This window comes from Castor canadensis, chromosome 1 (assembly GCF_047511655.1).
Source record: "Castor canadensis chromosome 1, mCasCan1.hap1v2, whole genome shotgun sequence".
NCBI classification, from domain to species: Eukaryota; Metazoa; Chordata; class Mammalia; order Rodentia; family Castoridae; genus Castor; species Castor canadensis.
In genome coordinates this window covers 77646315-77670982 of record NC_133386.1, presented here as the reverse complement: position 1 = coordinate 77670982, position 24668 = coordinate 77646315, and the positions used below count along the sequence as shown (strand labels likewise).

The 24668-nt window shown below is 34.8% G+C and overlaps 1 protein-coding gene across 5 annotated transcripts in view; it reads left to right on the top strand.

Moving 5' to 3' along the window:
* The window catches only part of Cyb5r4 (cytochrome b5 reductase 4), a 106215-nt gene that overhangs the window by 7817 nt on the left and 73730 nt on the right, over positions 1 to 24668 (top strand). For all 5 annotated transcript variants that reach the window (XM_074078711.1, XM_074078695.1, XM_074078703.1 and 2 more), the window contains 3 exons: positions 4240 to 4393; positions 17387 to 17487; positions 21653 to 21734. In XM_074078711.1, coding sequence (XP_073934812.1) covers positions 4267 to 4393; positions 17387 to 17487; positions 21653 to 21734 — 310 coding nt within the window. In that variant the 5' untranslated portion in view covers positions 4240 to 4266. The remainder of the gene's footprint in view (positions 1 to 4239; positions 4394 to 17386; positions 17488 to 21652; positions 21735 to 24668) is intronic.

Sequence of the window (24668 nt, the reverse complement as noted above, 5' to 3'; positions counted from 1 at the left end):
CTCCACTTGGGCTTGGAGTTCTAATCCTAGATCAACATATAGGTTTGGGATCTGTAGTTTTTGTTTGCTGTTCAGGGGTCTGTATCCCCAAATGTAGTAATACTACTACTGAGATTACTAAGTACTTACTAATGACCCTATATGTTTTGAGTGTTTTTCCTGTAATTGTCACAATGATCCTATGAAACTAGAGTTTTTATTGTCCCCATTTAACAGAAAAGGAAATTGGTTAAGAAATGTTTGCTTAGAGCATATAGGCTTAGGATGTGATTCTATTTGTGACATTTCATTGATTGGTCTGTGTATCTGTTATCCAATCTTTTAATCATATGTTGTCCTCTCTGATGCTGGGTCTGTTTCTCTCCTTAATCTAAATACTTGACTGAATAGTGTAGCCTTTCCAGAATTAGAATAAGAATTGTTGCCCTTCTCCATTAAAACTTCCAGCCCTGTTCTCAATGTCCACATAAAAGAGAAAACTTAGAGACAAAGATAAAAAGTCACACAGGTATGATGGCACAAAATAAGGTTATTGTGCAATTCAAAGAGAAATTATTTTATTTCTTTGTGAAATGATATTCTTGAACATGTTAGAACCTGAATCAGATGAATTGGATGGGACAGGTAGAGGATGAAATGAATGAAACCTAGTTAGAAAGATTATATATCAAATTGTTTAAGACATAGGCTTTGAAGTAAGAAAGGCAAAATTCCTTTCCCAAATCCACTACTTAGTCTCTTTGTTTCCTAAGGTGTAAATGAGAATAGCAGTACCAATTTTATTGAGTTATTCATAAGATTAAATGAGATAATGTTTTCCTTAGCCTATCTTTGTTGAGCACTTACTAATTGTTGCTTACCCTAGGGGTTTTATTCAAATATCACTGGTTGGCATCTGACACAGAGTGCATTTAGTATGTAATAGCTACTATTTTTACTAGTACTCTTACAAATCAGTATTTATTGAGGACCTACCGTATGCTGGCCACGTGGTCTCTGATTTCAAGTTTAGTCTCATAGCCTGCACAGACTAATAAACAGGTTGTTAAAAAATGTCATAAGTACTACAGTAGAGTGTTATCACCAAGTAGAAGTAGGAGTCAGAGAAAGTTCCAAAGAAAATCAGGGGGCCAGAGGGAGCTGGTCCAGGCAGAGGAAGCAACAGTTGTGAGCAAGTATTTGACAGTAATTAAGGAATCGGTTCTCATTTGGCTAAAGCATATGATGGGAAGTAGCAAATGTTAAAACATGGAGCTAGTGGGACAAACATTGACCAGATTATGAAGGCTTTGATAAATGATTAGGGAATTTGGAGACATTATTATAAGGAAATTTTGGGATCCACTGAAGGAGGTAAGGCCCATGATTTGATTTACATTTCTAAAAGCTTACTTTAACTCTCTTAAGGATTATGGAATGGAGAGAAAGATGAGGGATTTTGGTTTGGGATAGGAATCATTTTCTCATTTGTTTGGATCAAGAGACCTAGAGATTTCTCTGATAGTCAGAATGGGACAACGTACATTGGAAGGATGGAATATGAAATTGGAAATGGTCACAGAGCTATTAACTTATTTTTGCTGGGGGGGCGTAAATGAATGCCTAAAATAGAGAGGATTAGAATTGGAGTTGTACAACCTTCTTGAATGTGCATGCTTTTGCTTTGGACGTACTTTTGGTAGTTTGTTACAAACTAGTTAGACAAATGTAGACAGTAGCCCTAGTCCATAAAGGTGTCTTGAAAAATTTATATGAGGCTGTCTTAGTTCATTTGTGCTGCTATAAGAGGATACCGAGACTGGATAATTGAAAAGAACAGAGATTTATTTATTATAAATCTGGAGGGTAGGAAGTCTAAGATTAGGGGTCTACATCCTGCCAAGGGCCTTCATGCTCTGTTGTAACATGGTGGAAGGTGTAGCACATCACGTGGTGAGAGAGAACAAGAGACAGAACTGGCATCCTCAAACTCTTTTTCAGTATCAATCCATTCGTGAAGGTAGAGTCCTTTATGACCTAAACACTCCCATTAGGTCCCATGTGCCAACACAGCCTTAGGGATTAAGTAAATTACAACATGTGAATTTTGGGGGACACATTCAGACAATAGCAATTTCTCACCTCGAAGCCTTGAGAACATATTCTGTAAAACAGAACAACTCCCCAAACCATCCTGTTACCAAATCATCTAGGCAGGGTTTGGCAAACGTTTGCTGCAAAGGACCTCATGGTAAATAGGTAGTCCTTCTTATTCTTGGTTTCATAGTTCATGGTTTCAGTTACAACCTCCAGTAAACTGCAATCTGAAAATATTAAATGGAAAATTCTAGAAATAAACAGTTGGTAATTTTTTAATGACCCAGTTTAAAGTAGCATGCTCCACCCTGCCTGGTACTTGAATCCTCCCTTTGTCTAGTGCATCCACAGTATACATACTACTCACCCCACAATCACTTATAGCCATCTCAAAGTTACCAGGTTCACAGCACAGTCACAGTGTTTGTTTTCAAGTAACTGTCATATTACTTGTAATGGCTCCAAAGTGCAAGAGTAGTGATGCTAGCAATTTTGATATGCTAGAGAAAAGCCGGAATTCTTGCTTTAAGTGAAAAGATGAAAGTTCTTAATAAGGAAAGAAAAAAATCATGTTGAGGTTGCTTTTTCCATGAAATTGTGAAGAAGGAAAAGGAAATGTATGTAGAGAAAAAACATAGTATATGTAGAGGCTAGTCCTTAGTCTCAGGCACTCACTGGGATCTGAGAACTTATAAAGAGGTGTTTTAGCCTTTCAGGACTTCATAAGGCTTTAATCACTTCACTATCAACAAGCACCACAAGAGAAAACTATTCTTAGCTCTGAGCTGTGTAAAAGCATTGGCATTGTTGGCAGCTATAGTTTGCCATCGTCTTTTTTCCATTTTTTGATGAACTTTGTTTAATTTTTTTAAAATTACTTTTGTTTTGGGAGTACATGGTGACATTTACCAAAGTTCTTTCACTATATCATAGTCAAATTCACCCCTTCCTTCATTCTCCTTTATCCCCTTTTCCCCATTCCTAGAATAGTTTCAGCAGGACTCATTGTCCCATTTTCATGCATGAGTACATAGTATTTACACCATATTCACCCTTCTACACCCTTTCTTATATCCTTCCCTTACCCCCACTGGTGCCTACCCCTACATGGGATCTGTTTTACCTTCCTGTTCTCCTTTTTTGAAGACATTTTTATTTGTATAAGGGAGCCTTACTGAGAGTTTCATTGTGACATTTCCATGTATTTATATTACAACCCAAATTGGTTCATCGCCTCTACTTTTTGATGAACTTTGTTTCTTAGATGTATGATTCCTAATACTGTGTTTATATTGATTATTCAGAAAAAGTTGTTAGACAATCATTTGTGTATCTTCTGTTAAATCTCTTGATTTTTTTAAAAGATGAGTTAATTTTAATCCATTTTGGTGACTGTAACATAGTAAGTGACAGAGCCTCCAACAGAACATGTTTGCTGACTTAGATTCAATACTATTTTTGTTATACTAAGATACCATTATAATGAAAACTTGTGAGACGATTTTTAAGTCCCACTTGGATCCCAGGTATTTTAAATAATGTTCTATTTGTAATTCTAATATAAGAAAAGCAATTTTGACAGCATCTCAAAGCTTTGAGGATTTGTAGAATTGCTAGATTTGAGTTTTATTTTTATTTTTTGAGGGTTTTAGGGGTTGAATTCAGGGCCTTGCACTTACTAGGCAAGTACTCTACTACTTGAGCCATACCTCCAGCCGTTTTTGCTTTATTTTTCAGATAGGGGCTTGCATTTTTGCCTGGTTGTTCTTGAACCTCGATCCTCTTGCCTGTGCCTCCTGGGTGGCTGGGATTATAGCAGTATACTGCCATGTCTGGCTTATTTGTTGATACAGAGTTCACTATTTTTTGCTGGGCTGGCCTTTTGTGACCCTTCCAATCTCTGCTTCCCGAGTAGCTGAGATTATAGATGTGAGCCATTGCACACAATCCCATTTTTATTTTTTTGAGACTGTCTTGCTATGTAGCCCAGGCTGGCCTTAAGCTCTCAATCCTCCTAACCTCAACTTCCAGAGGAGTTTTACCTTTTTAAAGGGGAATAAAAGTAATGAATTAGTCTGAAGACAAGTATCAGAAAGATGAGGGGAAAAAACTAACTTGTAGAGGCCAAATTTAATTCTCCCTTTTTTTTTCTTCTTTTTTTAGGTGCCTCTAAAACAGGGCAGAAGTCTTATGGATTGGATTCGAGTGACCAAAAGTGGAAAGGACCTAACAGGATTAAAAGGCAGGTTGAGTGAAGTAACTGAAGAAGAACTTAAGAAACACAACAAGAAAGATGACTGTTGGATATGCATAAGAGGTAGGTGGTATTTATTAAGTACTTCAAAAAAATTTTGCCTGGGCTTTCCATTTATAATGCCATATAATTCCGTAGTCATGTTATTTGGTAATAGGATTCAGAATTAAATAACAAAAATGTGCCTATACTGGACAATGGTACTCTGCCTTTGAATGGTATTCCTAATATAACTACATTTTGGTGCAGGAAACAGTGAACTTTGGAAATGAAATTTTTTCCCCCCTGGTATTGCCTACACTGCATTCTTTTTGAAAGAAAGCAAGTATTTACCAGGCAATTTAATGCCAAAGTAGAATAGCAAAATTATTCAGTATTATCCAGTTTGTATAGCATAGCTTTCCATCTCAGAGCCATGTAAATGAATTCTGTTGAAAAAAATGTCTCTGAGAATCTAAAGGAAACCAGAAAGCCTGTATTAAAGCCAATCTTCAGTTCTCACTTACAGCAAATTTTGTTATTTAATGTATGTTTCTTAGCAATATTAGTTGCCTGATTTTTCTAGCTCATACTAAATGATAAGTTCCACATTGGAAATGGGAGTAATGCAAGAAGTGAGCAGAGACACAGGAGTTGCTAATGAAAGGAGACCTATTAGTAGCCAACAACCTGGCATTGACGAGAGGCACAAAAATAGTGACAGCCTTGCAGTGAGCCTCCACAGTGACATTCTTGAGTCATTGGGACACGGTTAAATGTGTCTACTACTGGTCTGTGTTTAGAGGGGAAAAATTACCTATAATTTCCAGCATGATCCTTGTGAAAGTAGAACACTTGTGACTAAACGTAATTGTCTTTTTCTTCATAGCTCTGTTCTCATATAAAATATCACTAATAGCATCTTAAAAGGGGAATATAGGCCAACATTATCCTCAAAGGTTAGTTTTAATCAAAAGCATGGTATCATAGTGTCACTTTTTATTTTATTTTTTAACAATTGCCTCATTTTTAGATCAGGCTAGAGTTCAGCTGATCAGGATAAATTTCTCTGGCTGATATTTTGGGACTGCTATGGTTTAAATATAGATAGTATCTCCCAAAAGTCCCTGTGTTAAGAATTTGATCCCCAAGATGGTGTTATTGGGAGGTGATATGGAGCTTTAAGAGGTGAGGTTTGAGGGGAGGGCTTAAGGTCACTGGAGGTGTGGGAATTGTGAGACCCTGATCCTGCAAGTTTGTTTCTTCTTCCTGGCTGATGATGTAAGCTGTTTGCTGCACAACATACTCCCTGCCATTGCTATTTATTGACCTCACCAGAGGCCCTGTGGCCACTTGATTTTGGACTGAAAACTCCAGAACTGTGAGCTAAGTAAACACTTTCTCTTTATAAGTCAGTTGCCTTAGGTATTTCTTTATAGTAATGCAAAACTGACTGACACAGAAACTGTTTTCTCTTTTTGAGTATGGAGTAGCACTTCTGCTACTCTCTAAAGGTGATTTACAAGCGTGGGGAGCTTTGAGCACATTTAAATCTCTCATGTGTGAGAGCTCTGTAGAGCCTAGATCAGATTGGCTTTTTTTTTCTTTTTTTTTGTAGGATGATGGATTTTCCGATAGTATTTGATCAGTGTTAGTTATGATGTGTTAAATCAGTTTTTGGTGTCATGATACTGTCTTTGACCTTTGTGAGAGAAGTGTGGCCTGATACTTCATTTGAGTAAATAGTAGTTTGAAAAAATTGATTATAATCCAAAGACTGGGTTGCCTCTGTTGTTAAAATCTTAGCAGATTACGTCCTTCAAATGAGATTTAATGGATTTAATTTATGATTTAGGAGCAAGCACACTCTGATTTTCTTCCTAATGCTGATTGCCATATCCTAGTGAACTGAAGTCTGCTTGAGGCCACTGAAAAAGTGGATTTTATGGGCCTTCATTTTTCATGTTTCATTACTATTTTAAAAACCTTGGCAAATTGATTCTAAAAAGTAGTATTTAGTCCTGTTATATTGTTATATTGCCAGTTTCTTGATTTCTAGGTTCATTTAGAGTAAACCTTTAAGATTTACCCATAGGATTGCTAGTATAAGCCTTTGTGAATACATTCAACCCTCATTATTTCTGGAGTTTAAATTTGCCACTTTGCCTGCTTGGGAGATTTATTTGTAACCTCAAAATTAATATAGTGTACATTTATAGCCATTTGAAGACAGTGAAAAATTTGTGCCACCCCATAGGCATATTGCTAGCTGAGGGCAAACAAGGAGATGCTCTGTCTTGTTTCATATCTCACTCCACAGAGTATCTTTCACTGTCATATTTTTGACATTTCGTGTTGTGTGTGTGTGTTTGTGTTTGTGGGGTAATATTGCTATGTAAAATGGCCCCCAGAACTAATGCTGAAGTTGTCACAAGAGGGCTGTAGAGTACCTTATCATGTTGGATAAGCTACATTCAAGTGTGGGTTGCAGCACTATTGGTTCATGAAGCAACAGTATATATTAAAAAAGGTGTTTTTACATGGAAACACACATTAAATAAGCTTATGTATTGATTGGCACACTGTGTTGTCTTGAGGGATCTAACTTTATATTTTCTAAGAATAGTAATTCACAATTTGTTTATTCAGAATTAATAGAATCTAACTACTTCAAATAACCAGAATCAACTATCTTTATGTAGACTGTCCCTTATTTATACTGCAGTAATGATAAAGTAAGTTTTCTACTTTTTAGGCTAGATTCAAACCAATCAAAAATAGAACTGATTTTTGCCAACAGTAAGCTCCTTTTTCTTGGTTTCCTTTAGCTTCCTGCTTCACTTCTATTTTGATAAACTGCAGCAGTATTACTTGTTTCTGGCAGAGAAACATTTGTTATCTGAATGTTTTCTTCTAAGAGCAGTTTTTCTTTTTAAAACGCCATTGTCATCATCATCATCATCATCATCGTTATTAAGAATAGTGGTACTGGTGTTTGCACTGAAGGCTTTGTGCTTGCCAGGCAATGCTCTATTGATTGAATCTTGTCCCCAGCCCTAGAAGCATCATTATAAATTAAAACATCAGTTCCAAACTGATGTTTTAATTTACAATGTAACACAGTATAGTATGAAACAGTTATTACAGTGACGTCAGTAATTTTTTAGATTATTTGCTCTGTCTACTGTCCTTATTACTTGCTTCTTGACAACAGGTTTTTGAACAGTTTCTTCGACTTCTCATTTGGTTACTTAGGAATAAAATCACAGTTTGTAGGAGGTGTGTGTTTCCTTCCTTTTGTTCATTTCTAACCTAGCTGTAGATTCTTAGATTGCCTACTCCAAACCATTAGTGCAAATAATCTGGTCCTTGCTGAATTTATTCACTCTTCTAACTGACATTTAAGATTATCTTGCTTTTACTCTGTCTTTATCTCCTGAACTGTCATTTGCTGCTGCTTCTTTTTTTTTTTTTTTCCTTAAATTTTCCCTCTTTCTACCAATCATAAAAAAAAAATCCAACAAAGGGGAGAAACACCTTGTTGTTCTTTAGGCCTAATCTAACCCGTCATGTTCTAGTTGATTGATACAGTGCTTTACAAACTTCAGGCCACATTTTTGAAATGAAAACTTCTATGTGTTCCAATTCAACTTTTAAAGAAAGGGATATTAAAATTTTTTCTTGTTCTTGTGTCAGTTTTTATAAGTTTTGCTTCTCAGAGAATGTATTGCATCTCAGTGATCAAATATATTGGCATAACATTGTTCACATTGTTCCTTATTATCTCTTTAATGTAATGAAGGGTATAACATCAAGTTCAAATGCCATAAGAAATGATATCCTTGTACCCTCTTTCATTCTTTGTATTGCTTATACTTAGTTTCTCTGTTATACTCGATCAGTTTTACTATGAGTTTATCAGTTTTACTAATTTTTTCTTAGAAAGTAATTTTGGCTTTAGTTTCTGTTTCATTTATTTCTACTTCTCTTTATTTTGGAGGTAGCTATTTTAAGACATTTTCCCTCTGGCATTGGCATCAATCTTGGGCTGGTCATTTCCCCACTAAGAGAAATTTTGGTAACAGATGTCCTGCAGTCCACTTAGGAATGGGTGGCCATGATAGGAGGTGGGTCTTAATATTTTGACATGTGGAGTTTCGCTTCTTTCTTTTAGTTCAAACCTCTGTCCCACTCCAAGGACATCTATTTCCCCAAGTGTAGTGTCTCTCTGTACATCCTTTCCAGAGTTACCTTGCTCATCTCACATAGTTGAATAGGAGGGTTGTCACTTGGTTGTGTGGGATATGGGGTGGGAGATGTATGGTAATGCTGCTTCTTATGTTGACTTTGAGGCTCTCCTGCCTTTGACTTTCAGAAATACATGGGATCTATGATTCCTGCACCTTTTGGGGTTCTGTTAAGCGAATTGTCTTTATAGATTCTCTTCCAATTTACACAGACTTTTATTTTTACCTTTTCTTCATGTGCTAAGTATGTTATAACATCCATTTGGCTTTTAAGCTTCTAAAATGTCCTTTCCTTTTCTGATTTCCATGTTTTTGTGGTTTTATATCTTATTTGTCATTGGCATTTATTTTAAAAAGTTTTCAGGAATGTAAGAAACAAGTGAGTACTTTTAATCCAGACATCCTAAGGTATTCTACTATCCAACACCTTTCACAAGCCTACTTCTAGACATTATTATTGAAAATACCAAGACAGCATTTACTTTAAATCCTTATAAAATCTGTTTATCTTTCATTAGTTTCTTTCCATTTGTTTCAATTGAAATTGGTACGGTTACCCTAAATGAAATAATAATATAATTAAAAAAAAGAAGAGAAGAAAAACTAAAAAAAGAAAAAGAAATTGGCAAGGTCTTATGCCTGGTTTTCTAAAATAATATGAAGAGTTCAGTTTGTTATAATTGATTACCTCTATTGGATCAACACTCTAGCAATTACCAACTATAAATGCAGGACAAAATATAAAGAAGAAAGAAATATCAAAGCCAGGTGTGGTGGTGTATGCCTGTAATCTCAGCATTTGGAGGTTGAGTTAATGGGATCACAAGTTTGAGGCCAGCCTGGGCTACATAGTGAGACCTGTCTCAAAAACCCCAAACCAAATAAAACAAAAAGCATCACCACCATCAAAAGTTGTCGGAAGACATTGGTGAGCAATCAAAATCAGATGGAAACTGGAGGGCAAGGATCATTTATATTTAGAAGAGGGAAATGTCCCTGGGTTACTTTACCATTTCTTATGGCATTTGAACTTGATGTTATACCTGAGTATTGTCATGAAGGGTGGAAAAAAATTAAATAGAGACTTGCAGTCTTACTTCCTTGAAGAACTAGAAGTCAGAAGTTGGTGCATCTGCAATGACTAGAAAATGAAGGAGAAAATCCAGAAAAAGAGAGATCCACAGAGGTATATAAACTGTCTATGTCTTGCACACAGGACAGTCTCTTAAGTAGTCCAAAGGCTAAAAGCATTGGGGAGAGATTTTAATTTTCACCTCACCAAAGGGAACACAGCTTGGAGTATAGGTCTAGTCAAGCTAATTGCCTAATAAGTAGTAACAACTCTTTTGAACAACATAACAGAATCCATTATTTCTATCACATGTTGTTTATGATGTCCAGAGTATAATCCAAAACTACTACATGCTCAATAAAAAATGCGTGTTGGAGATGATCCAGATGTTTGAATTTAGTTGTACAAGATTAAAGATGCTCAAGGAAGTAAAAGAATAAAGGAGTAAACAAACAGGAAATGCCAGAAATAGAAATTATAAAGAATGAAAGTCTAGAACTGAAAAAATAAATAAAAAATTTACTGAACAGGTTTAATAGCAGATTGTAGGTAATAAGCAGAAGATTTAGTAAACTTTCAGATAAAGAATAATTGTCCAATCTGAAGAACAGGAAGGAAAATAATTGGGAATAAAATGAACAGAGACTCAAGAACTTAGCAGACAAAATAAAAAAGGTTTAATGTATGTGTGTGTGTGTATGTATAATTAGAAGAGGAGAGGGATGAGAAAATGAGGCTGCAAATATTTATTTGAAGAAATAACAGCTAAGTATTTCACATATTTAATGGAAGACATAAAATTGTGAATTAGGAATCTTGGCAAATTCAAGTATGATTACTACAAAGAAATCCACAGCTAAGCACATCCTTTTCAAACTGCTGAAAGAGAAAAATATTGAAAGCAGCCAGAGAAAACCTGCTGAAGAAACAATAAAAATGACTGCTGAAGAAAAAAAAGCCATTAACTTTGAAGTTTATGTCTGTAAAAATACAGAATTCCTTAAAGATGTAGATGAAATAGATTTTTTCCGATAGAAACTGAGAATCTATTACCAGTAAACTTGCCCTATAAGAAGTTCTAAAAGAAGTTAATTAGTTTGAAAGGTAGTGTTACCAGATGGAAGCTTAGGTCTTCAGGAATTGGTAAATATTTGAATAAGAGAAAAGGTTACATTTTGTCTTCTTCATTTAAAAAAATACATGACTGTTTAAAACAAAAGTTATAATGTATTGTGGAGTTGCATACAGGATAGGATAGAGAGCACTAAATGGTTCTTATATTACATGTGAAGCAGTATCTTAAACAAGTAAAAGTTAGGGATATATACTGTAATTCTCAAATAATCATTAAAAGTAATGCAAAGAGGTATACATAAAAAGCCAATAGATAATATGAAATTCTTAAGAAAAATTGGTTAACCCAAAAGAAGGCAGGGAGGAGCTGGGGAATTAGTAAAAAAAAAATCTAAATTCAGCCACAATAATTAATGTACACGTAAATGAACCAAAAATTCTAATTAAAGTAAAAGGTAGAGATTGTCTGTGTGGCCTGAGTGTGTGTGCCCCTGTGTGTATGTATCAAGACCAATCTACATGATACCTATAGAGATGTACTTTAAAGACACAGATAAGTTGAAAGGAAATGTGTGGAAAAAATTTCCATCTAAACAGTAAGCAACATTATTGATTTGATTTTACTGGCTGGAGTATATCAATCTCAGATTAAAAAGTGTTACCCAGACAAAGACAATCTTACCAGAGATAAAGAATTTTCATAATGATAAAAAGAGTCAGTTCATTAGGAAGACTGTGTTTACACATGATAACAAAGCTTCAAAATATATGGAGCAAGCATTAGAATTGAGGGATAATCCGCAGGTGTAGTTGAATATTTCAACATATTTTAGCAATTGTTTAGATGAAAATCAGTAGACGTGAAATAATGAAAATAATCGTGCAATTTCATTCCCGAACACCAGATGGCAATGTAGTCACAGTGCTCATAAAAATCAGTTTGCACATTTGAATACAGTGAAATATGCCATGACTTTACTGTAAGAACACATCTTTTCCCCTCATTTATTTTGGAGTCAACATGTGAATAATGGTGAATAATTTAAATAAATAGGAATACTACAGTATAATGGCATAATATTTGATATATACATAATAGACATTAAATACATTGTGTTGAATGAAGATAATAGCCTTTAGAGTTAATTATTTGTTTGAATTTTAAAACCTAAAGTTATTGTTTAATCTGATAACAAAAATACATCTTTTACTTATATCAGTGGTCTCAAAGTTATTGGTTTTAAGATCCCTGTATTCTTTTAAAAATTACTGAGGACCTCAAAGGGCTTTTATTTATAATATCTGTTGACACTTACCTTTAAGTAATTAAAATTAGAAACTTAAGGGGTATTCCAAAATTTAAAAATTAAAACCATAAGCCTAGCATATGTTATCGTTAACTTACATAATGAAAAATAACTATTTTCCAAAAAAAAAAAAAATAGAAAAGTGTGTACTGTTTTACATTTTTGGCAAATATTTTAAATGAGTGGCTTAATTGGATAACAAGTGTATTTTCATGTCATCTCCATTCAATCTTATATCATGTCTCATAGGCTCTAGAAAACTCTGTGCTATGGAAGAATGAGAATAAAACACAGATAACATTATAGTCTTACTGTGAAAAACTTTTGGTCTTGGACTATCACAATGTCTTGAGCTCCCTCAAGACATTGAGGTGTAGGTGGTAAAAGGCTTTTCCTCTCTATGGGGAATTGGAGAAGTTGCTAAAGAAAGAGCTCTCTGAAATTGGAATTTTTGTATATTGCTTTTAAGAATGGAAAATAGTCTGGAAGTTCCCCAAATGGTTAAATCTAGAACACCGTGTATTACTCAACTTTCTATCACTGTGACAAAGTCCCTGAAATAAATGACTTAGAAGGAGGGTCATGTTTTCAAAAGTTTTGGTCCATGGTCAGTTGGACCCATAGCTTTTCAGCCCATGGAAGACAGTATATTATGGTGGGATTATGTGACAGAAGAATTTGCTCACCTTGTAGCTGGGAGGCAAAAAGAGAGATAGGAAGGCTTGGGATCCTAATATCTCCTTTAAGGGCATACTCTTAATGACCTAACTTCTTTCTACTAGGCCCCAACTTCTGAAAGTAGTATAACCATGGGCTGGGTATTAAGGCTTAACCTATGACCATTGGGAAACATTCAGGATCCAACATATAATACTATATGGCCCACCAAATTTATTCCTAGGTATATATACCCAAGAGAAATTACATAAGTGTATATGTATATCTCACCACAAAAACTTGTATACCTGAAAACAACTTAAATATCCATACACTGATGAATAAATAGATAAGTACAATACAATATATGTTTGGCATATTATCTAACCATAAAATGGAAAGAAACTGATACAAGCAGTGTCATGAATGAACCTTCAAGACATGCTAAGTGAAAGAAGGCTATCATAAAAGGCCACATATTATAAGATTCCATTTATATGAAATGTCCAGACTATACAAATCTATACAAATGGAAAGGTTAGTGGTTCCCTAGGGCTGAGGAGAATGAAGGAATGCTACATGAAGAATGTTTCTATGTATTACTAAATTGGAGTGTCCCTTTGTAAGGACTCCTAATTCTTTACAATATTAAGAGAGTTTCTTCCTTTGAAAGAATAAATGAGTCTTTCCTTTTTCATTTGTTTTATCTTAATTTTTTAAGATCAGATAAGGAGACTACTGTTTAGGAAGTTCAAGAGTATCTTAAATGCTCAATTCCCATAATACTCTTAGCTAGGTCAGGATCTCATTTATTTTCTTTTGCATATCTTGGTGGGGTTTAAAAGTTTTTACACACAAACATAACATTTTACTGTAAAATGCCCTACAGCATTCATCAGAGGCAGTTGGTTTAAATTAAAAGCAAATAAATATAAAAGGTTTGTTTGAAAGACTGTAGGTAGTGTTTGTCAAGATGGAAAGCATACTGTCTATATAATATGGCAACATTAGTTTCAGGAGTAAAAATTATATTGATCCTTGAAATAAGCTTTTAAAAAGTGGTGAGCTTCCAGACACTGGAACTGTTCAAACAGAGGCTGAATGATGCCCTGTCTGGATCATGAAGGAGGTGAATTTTGTACTGGATGAGAGAGCTGACTGAAAATTGCCAGTAGAGTTCTTCTACTCTTAGGACTGTCATTTTGTGATTGACTTGAAGTAAAAGTTTCTGACAAGACAGAGTTTTAAGTAATCATTTAAAAATGTCTATTCTTCTTTTTTAAAAATTAGCACATATTATACAAAATAACATGTTTCATTATGACTTTCACACATGTATATAATGTTACTTTGATCATACTCACCACCCACCCCTATTACCCTCTCTTGTCCACCTGGTTCCCTACTGTTCCCACATATTCTCCCTTCTACTTTCATGTCTTTTTTTTTTTTTTTTCAAATCTAGATTTGGCATATGAGAGAAAGCATGTTGTATTTGTCTTTCTGAGCCTGTCTTATTTCACTTAACACAATGATCTCCAGCTCTGTCCAGACATAGCTAATTTTTATTCTAAGAACTTTCTTTTGAGAGCTCAGAGTACCAGACTTACAACACAAGAAGACATAATTTAGTGAGAAAGATGCTAATAACAGGTATTACCAGTACTATGGCTAAAGAAGTTCAGTTTAGCTGTTCTGAATATGTGCTTTCCATTGTGCTATGGCTCTGCTAGGATGAGTTGGCTATACATGTACACCAGAATATTGGAGGTCATTTTGAGCAATTTGTTTAAACATTAGAGAATATCTTCCTAGTACAGTTGTTGTGTTTTATTTTAAATGTGTTGCTCTTTACAATCAGTCCTTTCCTTGTGTCCACTCCTGGTTAGAACTTAAAAAGCAAAACACATACAAAATAAAGTATTAGCATAAAGGAAGGAATGGATGGATGGATGGATGGATGTAGATGGATGGATGGCCTCCTTAAACACCCCTCTGCCACTGAAGGTCAGTCATGTAAATGATTGGAAAGTATCAATTGGACTGTAATCAGAAGACCTTGGTCACAGTCCAGTTTTGTGCTATCAGGATTGGTGTTTCGTAAATCAGTTTCTGCCCATTTCTGTTCTATGTCCTAATGTTATTATTAATTAGGACTTAGGTTCTGCAAAATTTATTAAGAGCCCAGCATCAATTTGATGTCCGTGATCCACAAATAGTCTTTGTTTCTATCTAAAGGGCAATCAGATGTTCAGATCTGCCATACCTGAGCAATTAGAGATGTAGAAAGAAGTTAGTAAAATTGTATCATTGGAAAAATAAAAGGTTACAAAATTGTTTCTAAAAACCAAGTAGAAAGAACTCAACATAGCTGGATGTGGTGGTGATCACACCTGTGATCCCAGCTAGTGGGGGGACAGAGGTAGGAGGATCCCGAGTTCAAGACCATCCTGGGTAAAGTTATTGAGCCCCTGTCTCAAAAACAAAATAGCTCAAGTGGAGGCCTGGGTTCAATCCCCAGTACTACAGAACAAAACAAAGCAAAACAACACAAAAACTCAACTCACAAGAGGCTAGAACCTTGAGCATGACAGACTTGTTTAATAAAAAACATGTATGAACAAAGATAGTGTAAAAAAGCATGAAGGAAAAGCATCCAGGTTTTGTGTTTGTTTTCTTCTGCCACATTGAGGGATGTTTTCAATTGTTAGGAAATTCTTTTGAAAAGGGAAAAAAGAAGGGATAAGACAGAGAAAGAAGGGAGAGATTCTATATAAGAGGAAATTGACTGGTTTCTTTTTGAGTCTGGGTTTTAGTCTTATAATTAGCAAGTTGCTAACATTGCCAAATGTGGCGGGATTTAATATTTCCGGAACTGAAACTAACAGTTTTAACTGCTTATCATGAGGATTTTTAGAAGATTCTTAATTTTGTCCATTTGAAGAGGATGGGATATTCTTCAGGTCCACAGAGTGATCCTAGTCTGTCAGAAAGGAGGGTAAAATTATGAAAGGATAAGCATCAATCTGAAAGAGTATAAGGCAGCAGAGAACACTTGGGGTATTTCTGGCTTTATATACTGACATGGTTAGCTTTTAAAGCTTCCTGAGAAGCTGTCTGCTGAAACACATGAAATTCCATCACAGATGATCATGTGTGGAAGAGATCTTGTTCCTGAGAAACTCTAGAATTTTTGTTAAGGCTTGGTTGCAGAGAAAGTTTGACACTTGTTTGATAGACATCCTCTGTCATAAAATGCCTAGTGGGAATAAGTTTGATCCTAATCATTACCACTCACATTTGTGGTCTGTGGATTTTGGAGCATTAAACAATTGAAAAATTCCTTCTAAATTTGATGGGGAAGAAGAGAGAAAAGATAGCTTCTAGCTTTTTTTTTTTTTTTTAAGACTTCTTTGATGACTGCTTTAAGAGTGAGTCTATGTATTCCCTTCCTTTTGTGCTTGCCTCTAAACAGTTTTATAAAGACCCTTAGACTGGTTGGTTCTTTTCTAAAAATTAACTGGTGTAAAAGCTATAGTACCTTTCTTGGGTCTGAAATCCAGTCTCCTCTTTTCTTCCAAGATTATTACATCAGACGAACATTTTAAATTATCTGAGGGTTATTTTAATTCATGGAAGTCATCATATAAAGAGGGAATAGTCTTGAATATAAAAATACCAATTCTCATCACACTTTTGAGGTGTCTTTGGGACTGAATTTGTCTACTATTTAGTTTTTAAGTAAAGACATAAAAAGCAGCATCCTTCTTTGTTAAGCCTGAATATTCTGCTTTATTTGTTGTTCCTGATTTCTTAAAAGATAAAAAAATGTAGTCGGATATATGAATAGGTAAAATAAATATTTGGGGAAGATCAAGAGGTACAAATCTAATCTTTGTTTTTTGGACAGCTGCAGAGAAGAGTTGGGCATCTTTCACCAAGCAGGCCAAAATGGTCATCACTGTTTAGCCTTTATTGAAGAGAATCAGACACATGGAGGAGAGCTCGATTCTAGGGCAGGAGAGGGTGATGGAATGGACTGTCAGTCAGTCTCTCTCTTCCAAAATTATATATGTACACACACACTCATCATTTACTTATTTACTTTTGCTGGAAGTCAGTTCTCAATGGGTCTTTTGCATTTCTGCACATCTTGTAAACAGAGGCACTGTCTTCATTCTGGACAATCTTTTCAAGGGTGTTTACATAGTGAACAACCTTGAATAATAGAATATCTCACTCTAGAGCAAAGGACAGGTTTGCTTACAGTTCCATATAATAAAAATAGTGTCTCCCTCCAGAATAAAAGGCATACTTACTGCCCTTTATAAAAGACCTGAGTTTCCTAAAGTCAAGGTTCTTCTCTTGAAGGAACAGGAGTCTGCAAATCTTACTGGACCCTCTTAATATAGCTCCAGAGGAATTGGGTTTCAGGGAACTGATGGAAATATTGATATTGTATCTATTGTTATTGATGAGAGTGCTGAACTGTTCTTTGTCTCTGTCCTAGGGGTCTCATGTTATCTGCCGGGGCCCATGTAACTTGCAGGTTAACTTGTTTGCAAGTTCAGTGAAATTCCAGACCCTTTACAGTTCTTGATACTTTGAAATAATGATTCATTAAGTAAAATGTATTGGGAGAGATTTATTGGAACTTTGATTTATGCATTTTACAATTTTTAAGAAGTTCATTTAAGATATTTTCCTTGCTCTGATACAGGGTTTGTTTATAATGTCAGCCCATATATGGAGTATCATCCTGGTGGAGAAGATGAATTAATGAGAGCAGCAGGATCAGATGGTACTGACCTTTTTGATCAGGTAAGGTTCTGATCAAAAAGTATTACAATGGAAGAGAATTCATATATGTAGCAGTGTGACATTTCTAGAAAGAAAGACAAGAGTCGCATAAATTTTGAAATTTAGGCAGATATTCGCAAGTAGCAGCTGTCCATTTGATTTGCTTTTGAATCATTGTATTGAAACTTTGGAGGTGGTTTCAAATCACCATCATGCTCTCTGCCTCTGCTTGCAAGTGCTTATTCAATCCTGTTAAATTGTAGTAATGATAATAGTTGACTTACGGAATATGGTAATGATAGGAAGAGGAAACACTGGGATCTGCCGCTAACTTGCTAAATTGCTTCAAATAAGTCACATAGCATCTGTGCTCTTAATCTTTCCTCATTTGGCCTGCCTTACTATGCTCATCTGCATATCATGTAGAAAGTTAGATGAGACTTAGTAAATTAATAATAAATAAAAAGTGAATAGATTAATAAATAGAAAACTTATCTTTCCTAGAATAGAAGCAGAAATTCTGTATGGTTATCTCAGAAAATATTTGTGTTAGTCACTTTTCCCCTTCCTAATATAAGCATTAGCTCTTACACGATTTAAAAACTATATAGAATATGTTAATTACTACCAATTTACTGAGCTGTTATTCTGAGATCATGATCTTTGGAAGGATAGAGTTTGCCTTTGTCTCACATATGTTTTATTTTGTATTTTAATAATCGTTAACCAGGTTATAGTACTGGGATGTACTATCAGTCAAGATTCCTGAATCAGATTGTGTTATTTAATAGTTGTTTTTGAGCAGATATAGTTTGGTTCCTACTTTCTCACTTTGTTAGAAGTTACTTTTTGACTAGGTTGCCAGAAATATAATTTGTTTTAAATTTAAAGTACTTAGATGCGTTTGCTTAAATGGTAGAACCTCATTTGCTGTTAATGCTCTTCCTGGATTGGAGAAAAGTCGTATTTGCCCATCAGCCGTAATAGCATTCCAGTCAGAGTTTCTTATTGCTGTTTTAAGGCAAGTTCCCATTATCATTTGCTATTTGTTATTATCTAGCAATACAAGCCAAAAAGAAAGGTTTGGGAACATTTGCCTAAAAAGTCATCTGAATAGTTTTCTTTTGTATCTGTTCTATAACCTTTTGTTGAATCTGTTCTTCCATAAGAACAATTTTCAGTAAAATCTAATTTTCTTTATATTCCTCAGCATTATGATTTCTTATGGGCCTTGTTTAAGGAAGGCTTGTTTGGGAGAAATCACAAGAACTGCTGTAGTGTTAAGTTCTTTAGCATTTTAGACCATAGTTACCAGACGGCTGCATCCCCTTGACTTTCATAAGCCCAGTAAAGCTTAAATTATTACGACATTCATTTACCATGGAAGTAAACAGCTTTGTGTTCTATAAACTGTGGTGAAGCCTCTTGGTTCTTTCAATATAAAACTTTTCTTGTGCCCAGTATTTGAGTTCTACAAAAAATATTAAATAATCTTTTTATTGTCAGATTCTGGCTTCAGTTTTGATCCTACTGCGATGTCTTGTTTTGTATTTCCAAATGCCTCATGGGCAGTTTTATAACCTGTTGGCATTTCACCTCAGTGAGCCCCTCAAATAATATAAATTTATTGTCTTTCCTCTTTATTCCTGTTTCCTGTTTGTGATAATTGGGACTTGAAGCCCCTGAATAATCTTTGCCTTCTCTCATTCTGCCCAGTATTTCATCACTGGCTGCACCCTATGATGGCATTATTTTTCAATTAAAAAATTTTAAATTTTATGTTATATGTATATTATATATTTTATGTTATATATGATATAATGTGATATACATATATATCACATTTTCTTTATTCATCAGTTGATGTACACCTAAGTTGATTCCATAGTTTGGCCTCCTATGAACAGTGCTGCTATAAATGTGTGTGTAGCTATCTCTGCTGTACGCTATGCAGAATTACATTCCTTCTGATATGTCCAGGATCTTATGGTAGTTCTATTTTCAGTTTTTTGAGAAACCGCTATACTGATTTCCATAGTGGCTAGGCTAATTTACATTTCCTCCAACAGTATTAAAATGTTCCATGTGTTGTTCCCTGTTTTGGTCCCCAACCCCCGGTAATCCTCACCAGCATTGGTTGTTTGTATTCTTGATGATAACCATTCTGTATGGGGGTAAGATGGAATCTCAATGTCATTTTGATTTCCGTTTTCTTTATGGGTAAGAATTAACATTTCTTCATATATTTATAGGCCATTTATACTTGTCCTTTGAAGAATAATCTGTTCAGTTTAATTGCCCATTTATTAATAAATAGCTGACAAAGATTTTTCTCTCATCCTGTAGGTTGTTTCTTGATTTCCATAAATTGTTTCCCTTGTACAGAAGCTTTTTAATTTGATATAATTCCATGTGTCCCTATCTGTCTTTAAACATTACACTTTTTTTTTTCATTCCCAATGCCTTAGTTCAAGTCATTATCACTGTTTCTAAACCTACTATTTCAGTACTGTCCAAATATCTATTTTCAGTACCCAGATAGCATGTGTTACTAGATTAGTTTTCTTGTCTTTTTTTTTTTGGTGGTGGTGGTACTGGAGTTTGAACTCAGGGCCTTGAGCCATTCCATCCCTTTTGTGTGTAGGGTATTTTCAAGATAGGGTCTCTTGAAATATTTGTCTGGGGCTGGCTTCCTTATTTTTGCCTCCTGAGTAGCTAGGATTTTAAGCTTGAGCCACTGGTGCCTGGCTAGATTAGTTTTCTTGAAGACAATGGTATAATGCCTTGCTTTATAACTCTTAATGGCTCACTACTGACAGGGGAATAAATTTAGTAATTTGCTTACTATTTCAGGCCCTAATGAGAGTGTAACAGATTAAATATTCTGCTTTGAGCAAATTTAAGTTCCTGTTGTTTTATACCAGTTCCATGGTTTACAAATCCCATGCCTTTACCTTCTTGATTATCTATCTTGTTTGTCTTTTTAAATTCTGCCCATTCCTGTACCCCCAAAGATAGTGACTTACACATTACCGATGCTCTATAAATATTGGAAAGTGAAATTTCAGTTTATATTAGTAAATAAGTATGCATTTATATGTATACATTTAGAAAACCTATTTGCTATTTTATGTTATTTACTTACTCAGGATCATATCATTAAGGTTCTCATGTCAATACTATCTAACCTGGTTATTTTAATGTTTACATAGTATTTCATTGAATAATATACTATAATTTTCCTTTACTGATCTTTTAACTACTGAACATTTAGATTTTTTAGTATTTTGCTCATTTAAATATTGCTATGAGAGTATATTTGTACTTCTCACATATATTGCTACTTTTAAGTGAAATAGGTGTATCTTTTAAGGCTTTTAGTGGTTATTGAGAATGTGCCCCCCAGAAAGGTTTACATTTAATTCCCACCAGTGGTATTTGGCAACAGATACTTTCAGTGGTTTTCTTTGAGAGTAGCAGTCTTTGTTCATTTTTAAGAATATGTCTGTTGAATACTGACATCTGAATAACCAGTTTATCATTATTCCTTTTAAATGACTTCTCATGAGAAAAGCCCCATTTAGTTTTCAAATAAAATAATTGCTGATATGTTTTTCCCCAGGGCAACCATCATATACTATAGAAGTGTTTTTTTTTTTTTTGAGAACTTTGTGTTTTGTCACAAGAATATACAAAATAACCATTCTAAAAGATACAAATTTAAGTAAATTAATATTTTTTTCTACTTTGTGAAGGATATTCTTATATACAACTCTCCTAAGCTTGTGATGGTAAGAACGTAATGATTGCTAGTACAGTTTGGAGCTATTGCCTTGATTACTGCTAAGGTACCAGCAGTTTTATCCATCATTGCTTTTAGCATCATTGCAAATGTCAAATGGTGAAAAGGCAAATGACACCTTCGTATTCTCATTAAACTAATTGGGACCTCATGGATACCTGATGGAAAAGGTGTCAGATCTCCATAGTCTATAGATTACTCTTTAGAACACTATTTAGAACATTGTTCTAAACAATCTCTGTGCCACTGTTTTCTATCATTCTTGTTGGTTAATTGAATCTACTTCAGAGGTATTTAAGAAGGCTTAATTTTACTCATAATAAAATAAGAGCATCTTGTGGAGTTAGAGTCATGTTGCTTGTCTGCATTTTTCTCCCATCTCAGGTTCATCGTTGGGTCAATTATGAATCTATGCTGAAAGAATGCCTGGTTGGCAGGATGGCAGTTAAACCAATTGTTCCTAAAGGTAAGTAAGTGGTTCTGGTGCTAAACCAGTATTAATTGATGTGTAATGCACAAGTATTTTTTTTTAAACTTGTGTTTTAGCAAATAGATTTAAATAAGTCACTATATTTTTCCTATTTTCACAGACTTCCTGGTCTAGCTGTTTAAAAACTTTACTTTAGCTCTTAAAAATTATATAGTGACTTTACCTTAAAAATTTGATATATTTTGTGAAGAAAATTCATAGTGTGAGGGGTAAGGATTGTAGAAACAAGAGAACTTTATTTACTCTGGTATTTGTTAGTTGTTTATTCTATTGTTAAGTAGGCAGATTAACTATAGCACTCAGTTAGTGTGCATGGGTTGATTTTTTTAAACTAGTTTTTTATAATTTGTATTTTTGTTGAGATAGGGTCTTGCTATATAGTCCAAGCTGGATTCAAACTCAAAATTCTCCTTCCTAAGCCTCCCAAATGCTGGGATTACAGCTGTGAGCTACCATGCCTAGTTTAGAATTTAATTTTTTTTATTAAATAATGCATTCAAATGATTAAAAACCCAGAAAATATAAAAAGAAGTGTAATTTCTTTCCCTTACCTGAGTTGGAGCTGGGGCTCTCTTCTCTGAGTGGTGTTCAAGGTCATCTCTTTTCTTCCTACCTTCTTTCAGAAGATCCATTTTAGAATTTTAGGCATGGAATTGTAGTCACAAGAATACTTATTTTTTAATGTGGGGTTTTGTTGTCACATTTCCATATATTCAATATATTATATCCCAGTTTGGTTCATCTCCTCCATTATTCTCCCTCCTACCACATTCCCATTCTTAAAATAAGCTCAACAGGTTACAGTGTTCCATAGTCATACAAGTATAGAAAGTATGTCAACCATATTCCCCTCCTTTATCCTCTCCATTTACCCTCCCCCTCCCATTAATACCCTCCCCTTAACATGACCTGTTTTATGTTCCTGTCCTTCATTGTTTAAGAGTCTGTTTGTTGTTCAGTAGGGATTTTGCCTTGGTAATTTACCTGTAAATATATTGTGCTTAAATCATTCTAACTCCCCCCACTGTTCTTCCTCCCCCTTTCCCCCCTCCCCTGTATTATTTAACAGTTTTCAGTGTGTTTTATTGTGTCTTGTTCCTACACAGATATGATGTATTTCATTATTATTTACTCTGTCACTTTTCCTCCTCCCTCTGTCTCCTCTACCAGTCTCACTTTTGGAAACATGTTCTGTATATATTTTTATGTATATTTGATGATGCGTATATTTGTATTGGATCAATCTTCCACATATGAGTGAAAACGTGAATTTTTTCTTTCTGAATGTGCTAACTTCTCTTAAGATGATGTTCTCCAGGTCCATCCATGTCCCTGCAAATGACAAAATTTCATTCTTCTTTTTGGCTGAGAAAAATTCTATCCTCTATAAATACCACATTTGCTTAAACTATGCATCAGCTGTAGGGTATCTGAGCTGTTTTCATAGCTTGGAGATTGTGAATAATGCTATAATAAACATGTATGTGCAGGTGTCTGTCTTTATTGTAACCTGACTTACATTCCTCAGGTATATGCCCCTGAGTACTATAGATGGATTATATGGTAGTTCTGTTTTAGTTTTTTGTGGAGCCTCCATACTGTTTTTCATAGTGGTTGTACTAATGTATATTATCAGCAACAGTGTATGTGGGTTCCTTTTTCCCCACGTTCTTGCCTACATTTGTTGTTGTGTTCTTGATAGCCATTCTAACAGGAGTGAGGTGGAATCAATTATCTTAACGTGGTTTTGATTTGCATTTCCTTTGTGGCCAGGGATGCTGAACATTTCTTCATGTGTGTTTTGGCCATTTGTACTTTTGAGAAAGTTCTGTTCAGTTCAGTTGCCCATTTCTTCATCGGGTCATTGATTCTTTGGGAGTTTAGTTTTTTGAGCTCTCTTTATATTCTGGTTATTAATCCCAGGTCAGGTGTATAGCTGGAAAAGATTTTCTCCCATTTTGTGGGCTGCTTCAGTCTGGTGACTGTTTCCTTTGCTGTGCAGAAGCTTTTTAGTTTCATGTAGTCCCATTTGTCCATCCTTTCTCTTAGTTGCCGAGCCATTGGAGCTCTATTTAGGAAGTTGTTGGGTATGTCTATATGTTCCAGTGTATTCCCTAGTCTTTCCTGCACTAGTTTAAAAATTTCAGACCTTATATTAACGTCTGTGATCTACTTTGAATTGATATTTGTACATGGTAAAAACATGGATCTAGTTTCAGTTTTCTGTATACAGGTATTCAGTTTTCCCAGCAATGTTTTTTTAAAGAGGTATCTTTTCTCCATTGCATGTTTTGGATGTCTTTGTCAAAAATCAAGTGGCTGTAAATGTGTGGATTTATGTTTGGCTCTTCTATTCTGTTCCATTGGTCTTTGTGTCTGGTTTTTTGTTTTTTTTTTGCCAGTACCATGCTGTTTTTATTGCTATGTCTTGGTAGTATAGTTTGAAGTCCAGTATTGTCATATCTCCAGCATTGATTGCTTTTTTGCTCAGTATTGCCTTGGCTACTTTGGTCTTTTGTGCTTCCATATGAACTTTAGGGTTGATTTTTAGATCTCAATGAGGAATACCATTGCAATTTTGATGGTAATTGCATTGAACATATAGATTGCTTTTGGTAGTATAGCCATTTTTACAATATTAATTATGCCAATCCATGAGCATGGGAGATCTTTCCATCTTCTGATATCTTCCTCAGTTTCTTTCTTCAGTGGTTTATAGTTTTCATTGCAGCAGTTTTTCACTTCTGTTTATTCCTAGGTATTTTTTTGAGGCTATTATAAGTGTAATTGTTTTCCTAAATTCTTTCTCAATCTGTTCATTCTTGTTATATAGAAAAGCTGCTGATTTTTGTATATTGACCTTTGCCAAAGGTGTTTATAATATCTAGGAGTTTTTTAGTGGAGTTTCTG